Raw genomic sequence first — 6,124 nt, forward strand, 5'->3', positions numbered from 1 at the left:
TGTTACCAGTTTTTGTGAATGTGCAAGGCTTCCGATTCATTAGCCACTATAGGGAAATAATGAGAAGAGTAAAAAGTGCAGTTACGGTAAAACTGTTTGCGCTACAAAAACTAGTGTGTTTATAATTAAGATGATACATTAAAATAATATGGTGAGAAATACTAGTTTGTTGTATCAAGCAGCATAACAAGCATATAATTAAAAATAGGTAACACTTTATTTTACAGTGTCCTTGTTACATATGTTACATGTACTTGCCATAGTAATAACAGTAAATTATGCATAATTACTGTCCTAATCCAACCCTAACCCTATAGTAAGTACATGTAGTTGCTTAATATTGCTCAATACTTAAATATATATTTACACTGTAACAATGACACCTTAAAATAAAGTGTAACCAAAAAATATATAATGCAATGCAATACAATGCGGATTGAGAGATGAACATATAAATGTTCCTCAAAAGCCTGATGGATCATATTTGATACTCACATTTTAACACGATTTTACAAAAAAATGATGTATGGATAATCAGGTAAGCATAAGTTGCTTAGGTCCCAGTAAGTGTTCATCTTGAAATATTACTAACAATATAAAAGTTGTTCTCATGTTTACTTTATAAAAATAATGAAAGATTTCACAGCAAAAAGACACGTAAACCACTTTTTAAGAATGATACTAAAAGGCCTTTTACTAGCTAAAAAAGTATAAACTATCAATCGGATGACACAAGGCACGTAGTAGATTGTGTACAACAGGTTTTTTCAGCAAAGTTTTGATCATATTTAGAGGCCTTCGAAATATGTGCATCAAATATGATTCATTCAAACTCAAATCTCAGACTTAAGGTCCTTGCACACTGAGTCCGAAATTGTCGCCCGAAATTTTCGCACGTTAAAAAATCGATACGATCTCATGTTGTGTCAATCACGTTTACACACTGCCTCTGAAATTTTCGTCCGTTGTAAAAAAAAAATCGGATCGGGTTTGATTTTCTGCGTTTTTCGTAGCAGCGAACACTTTGTGAGGCGTTTTGACAAATCAGAGCAATTCAATGACGAATACGAAGAAACGTATATGAAAATTTCGGATTCAGTGTGCAAGGACCTTTAGATTTGAAGGAGAGATTCATGCAATATTAATGATGTCTTAATAATAATGTCTAAATTCAATTGCGAATTGTGGCAGAGCGTGTAAATGTGAATCAGAGGATGTAAAAATCTAGTTAATTGGAATGTTTGATTAAATAAAGGTCTAAAATGGCTAAATGTTGAGCATCAGAAAGTGAACTGATGGAGGTGTGAGTGTGTGGAGCTGGAGGGTCACGGCCTGATGGATGTGTGTGAGGAGGAGAGCGCTTGTGCACGGCTGTAATTAAAGATGATACATCGCCCTGTCAGCTACATCAGACCCGTGTCCCGCAGGTCCCCACAGACACAAACTGGCCTTTCTTCGCTGTCTATTCTTCTCATTTAACCTCAGAGCAAATCGCACAACTTCTGATGCATGGCACATTTACAGTCACTTACACAACCTTTCTATTTAAATCAACATATTGTAATAAAAATGTCTTTTCTCATTATTTTCAATCAGGTCAATCAAGATCTGCACCCCAGGAAGAAAAGAAGAAGCGCCTATGACGCCAAAACGGACACCGGCCCGATTTGGCTTATAGTACCAATAATTTCACCCGCATAATATTGCAAATATGATGTTATGATGTTCAGTTGGTGTTTTCAGTGCAATTTTTTTTTTATATGATCATCATAGTGTTTGTCGCATGCAGCTTCCAGGGTTGGCCAGCAGTAGGAGCAATTGTATAAGGAGAAAATTTCCAGTCATCATCTCTTCCTCTCAGACAAAGTGTATTTTTTTTCTTCTTTTTTTTCTTTTGGACTGTCTGGACTCAAAAAAAAAAAGAAAGAAAAAAAGTGGATGCTTGCACTGTTGCACAGCACCTGATCTTACATTGATTCAATTCTTAAATTCAAAAACAGACACCTTCGTCATTCTTAGTTTTGAAGGCACTTGAACTAAAGAAAACAATCTTTATTTGACATTATGAGTATACTTAGCCCAACAACAGGGTTTTTTTTATGTTTGAAGTGTTTGTAGAAAACAGAGCCGCCAAATTTATTCATGTGCTTCTGTAATATTCACTTTACCCTGGAATTGTAATTCGCATCCTCTCATATTTCGGCTTGTGAAATGCAGCAGTTGTATCATTCTTTCAGAGAACACAGAGCGTCCATGAATATTAACTTCCTGTACTTTGATAGGTTAATCCCCTGTGGATGAAGCATGTCTTTGTTATTCTGACAAAAAACATTGCTAGAATATTTCATCATACTGCTGGAATCAACACTGACCAGGCGGCGGTCAAACCCTGTGTCGTCTTTGATGCAATTGGGCTGCAAGTCATTGAACAGATCTACTGTGTACTGACAGAGATAACAGGCCTCTGCTGAGAATCCACAAAAAACACCTGATCATCTGCTTTCCTCTGAGGGTCATTTCGCTTGCTTTCTGATTTTCAGGCCTCTGCTGTTCTGTTTGTATTTCCGGAAGCTTTGAAATAGTTTGTTGAACTTCATTAGTGTACAGCATATCTGTATATTGTGTTTCTTTCTTTCTTCTTTTTTTTTTAATGATTTAGATACGCAGAAGTCAAAACATGTCTAGACTCTGGCAAATTATGTTTTCACTGGAAAGTAGGAATAACCATATTTTTGAAAATGTAAAATTCATTCTGTGATTAAATTTTATGGTTTTATCTTCAAGATTAAAGAAGTGAACACAGCGTTACTTTGTAATGTGGTAATTGGATAACTGCATTTTAATACATATGGACAAAACTTTGTCAAACATTGCATGAAAAAACAGGAAAACTGGTCTCATCGCTTTCGCTTGTCGGAGAAAGTGTGGCAGTATTAATATGGACTTTTTTTAGAAACTCTTTCCCGCCATTGACGGAATTTTCTTCTGTGATTTCACTGGTATACGGTAGGGGGCGCTAATACGCAACAATCCGTATTAAAACACATGCAAAGAAAAAGCAGAAACGAGATAAAAGCATTTCTTATGCATGTTGTAGTCTTTGAAAGAAAAGAAAAAACTGCTTTTTCTTCAAAATGTTGCTTTTTTTATGATATATGAATTTATAAAAATAACATCTATTTAGTCATCATTTAGCAACAATTAGTCATAAAAAAAAAAAAGCTAATTTATTGCTCACAAATTTAAATGACTAGGGATTGAAAAGTTTCCTCTGAAAATATGACAACCGGCAACTCTAATGAACAATCCAGTCAGTACAGTAGTAGTTATCAGTTAAGCCCGAAGTTAGCCCAGCATGGCACATTTTGGATGGCTTCATGATTTAAAACACATGATCCATAATCATCAGTTATTCATCTTCATAGAAACCATAAGACAGGGGTGTCAATCCTTCCACATTTCTGCAGACTCGATCTTCTATCCTAATTAAGCACACAAGAGATTTCTTTTGAAGGTCGCCGGGATTACTTCAGTTACAGGCAGGTGTGTTGAGTTAAACTCTGCAGACGCGGCCTTACAGGGCCATAATCCCATAATCCAAAATGAGCAATGTTGAAACTGAGTTATTGTGTTTGAAGTGGGCCTGTACGCACCGGTGTTGTTCCGATGTTGTGCGATGTCAACCCTCAGAAGTACCCACACTTTTTTCTCTTCCACTTCGAGCACTGGTTATTAGCCTACTACTACACTGATAGCTTTACTATTAATGATCATTCTAATTTCTTATGGAATATTGCAGTATTTATAATAAATGTTTTTGTAAATTCATGTGCCCTGCCCTCATAATCTTTAACTCTTTCCGCCATAGATGCAATTTGTTTTCTGTCATTTATAACAAAGTTTCCCTTCCATTGAAGGAATTCTCTGCATTCCGTGTTTTCACTGTTATGTGGTAGGGGGCGCTATTGCACATCTGAAAGATTAAAGCTGCCGTCGGCAAGTCTGGCAGATTGGGTCGATTAGCCAAAATGTTGAATGTTTACAACTCTCATGCCCCTCCCCACTACCAGCGAGCACCCTCCCATCGAGGTCGTGCTCGTCAGTGCGTCACTGTGCGTGTGTACCTGATTTTCTGTGAACGCGTACGTCTCTTCAGCATCTATCAACACCACCCAGATAGCAATTACATTTGGCACGGATCCGTTTTAAGCCCCTTGCCTCCGTTTCTATCTTAGAGACGTTTTCTGATTGTGAACCAGATCCGTGCCAGACAGAGGTTTCAGCTTAAACAATCTAACTGCCATCAGTTCAGTATTTATATCATTTTACAGATCTGGCCCAGATCACTTTTCCCATAGGTAACCGAAAGACATTAGCTGTGTCTGACACTGATTTGGTCCAGATCTGCAATATGAATCTGAGCCGATACTGTTTTCACATAGGCTACACTGGTGTGGCCCGAATCTGTGATACATATCTGAGCCGACTGCATTTAAAAAAGGGCTAAAAACTGCTCTGGCCCATATCTGCAAAACGGATTTGAGCCAACACTGTTTTGACAGAGACTACCTGATGTGGACCACATCCGAAATACTTTTCTCAAACTGTGTGAAGAACTCCGTGGAATAAACATTTTCAAAACAACATGGTTACCTGTCTGCATATTTATTTTTCTATCTTAGAGCATGAGATAAATGCATTGTCATTAAGCTGAACAATATTATCAGTGTTTAAAAACTATACAGCAACAGGTCCGTTACAGCACACACTGTAAAAAAAAAAGTGTAATTTTACAAGTAATTGTCTGTATTTTTTTTCCAGATTTTTACCGTTTTGTCATTATACAGCAAATATTTGCAAATAAAAGGCATTTGCCGTTGCTGCACATTCAGGGCTTTGTGTGTGTGAGTGCGCGCGCGCGCGCGAGATGACGCAGATTCAAATTCGCCGCCATTACTTTTCCGCTGTTTACTCCCGCCCACAACGGTTAACGTTAGCTGATCAGGATCGAGTTTGGGCAAGCGGGAGATTTGAATTCAGTCTACTCTCGTGAAGTAGACTGTGAGATCAACAGTGGTTCAAAGCAATCGTGTTCGTCAAGAGCAGCCGTGAGCAGGAGCTGTTGTCTGTCAGTCCGTTTGGATTCTTTGGAAATAACACCCTTTTCTGTGAGCCTTGTTCGTCAGCGGACATCATGCCAACCGATCACCGGCTGAGGTAAGAGTCTCATATACTAAGTTACATGTGAACGATATTTTATATTACATTTGTGTTACGTTTACAGTTTTCAAGCTAACGTTAGCATTCTTAAATTATGTTCTGTCATAACAGGCGAGAGCTGGAGGGCAAAACACTGAAAATGTAGCATGCGTCTTTACATTTTCCATCTGTTTTAAGAAAGATCAGTTGAACCCACACCTCAAAAGACCTAAAACAAGCTTTCGTAGACTTGTTATACATATCAAAGTCCGTTTAATTGTGAATAAAATCTTCGTTAATACGCGATAGTATCTGTCAGTAAATCAATCTCTTAAATGGCGGGACATTTTGAATCACTGTCTGGAAGCTGAAAATTCTTCTCTTAAAAAATATCCTCGGTTTTAACTAACCAATTTTTATTACCATTTTTAATAACCACAGTTATACTACAAAAACAAATAGGCCTACCATGTTTTTTTTCTTGTTTTTTTTCTTTGTGGTTAAACCACAGTTAATTTTCGTAAGGGTTAAACATGGCTAACGTTATCTCAAGACTGTTAAGAAAACGAATTCAGTAAATACTGTACTTGATACAGGAAAGCACATGAGACTAGAATATGAACACAACATGATAAATTGCATATTCTGGCTGCATCTGCTTGCCAACACGTAGCTATAGAATGCATATATGTGCATATATTAGGCTTATAAAATAAAAGTTGATAGAATGTTTGTGTTCTGATGAAGAAATGAACGTATCTACATTTTGGATGGCCTGGGGTCATCATAGTAGCCTTTTTCATAGGATACTTTTGATCATTGGTTATGAAAATTGCATTGATCCAGATGAACAGACAGTTAACTTACACCCCTAAGGTTAGGTGTCTCAGCTCAAAACTTCACTGTTAGCCTTTCCTGCTCAGCT

The 6,124-nt window shown here is 37.3% G+C and overlaps 1 protein-coding gene and 1 long non-coding RNA gene across 2 annotated transcripts in view; one reads left to right on the plus strand and one right to left on the minus strand.

The window, feature by feature from the left end:
- dhx38 (DEAH (Asp-Glu-Ala-His) box polypeptide 38) overlaps positions 1-2,803 on the plus strand; it is a 33,172-nt gene extending 30,369 nt beyond the window's left edge. The window contains exon 27 of the mRNA XM_082162288.1: positions 1,597-2,803. Within this exon, the coding sequence (XP_082018414.1) occupies positions 1,597-1,678 (82 nt within the window). The 3' untranslated portion in view covers positions 1,679-2,803. The remainder of the gene's footprint in view (positions 1-1,596) is intronic.
- On the minus strand, positions 2,620-3,211 carry LOC309493175. Its single transcript, XR_014203824.1, has 2 exons — positions 2,998-3,211; positions 2,620-2,909 (listed from the first exon to the last, which is right to left on the minus strand). It is a non-coding gene; the product is annotated as an uncharacterized lncRNA (long non-coding RNA).
- Between the last annotated feature and the right edge of the window lie 2,913 nt (positions 3,212-6,124).

This window comes from Leuciscus leuciscus (genome assembly GCF_965113295.1).
Source record: "Leuciscus leuciscus genome assembly, chromosome: 2".
Lineage (NCBI taxonomy): Eukaryota > Metazoa > Chordata > Actinopteri > Cypriniformes > Leuciscidae > Leuciscus > Leuciscus leuciscus.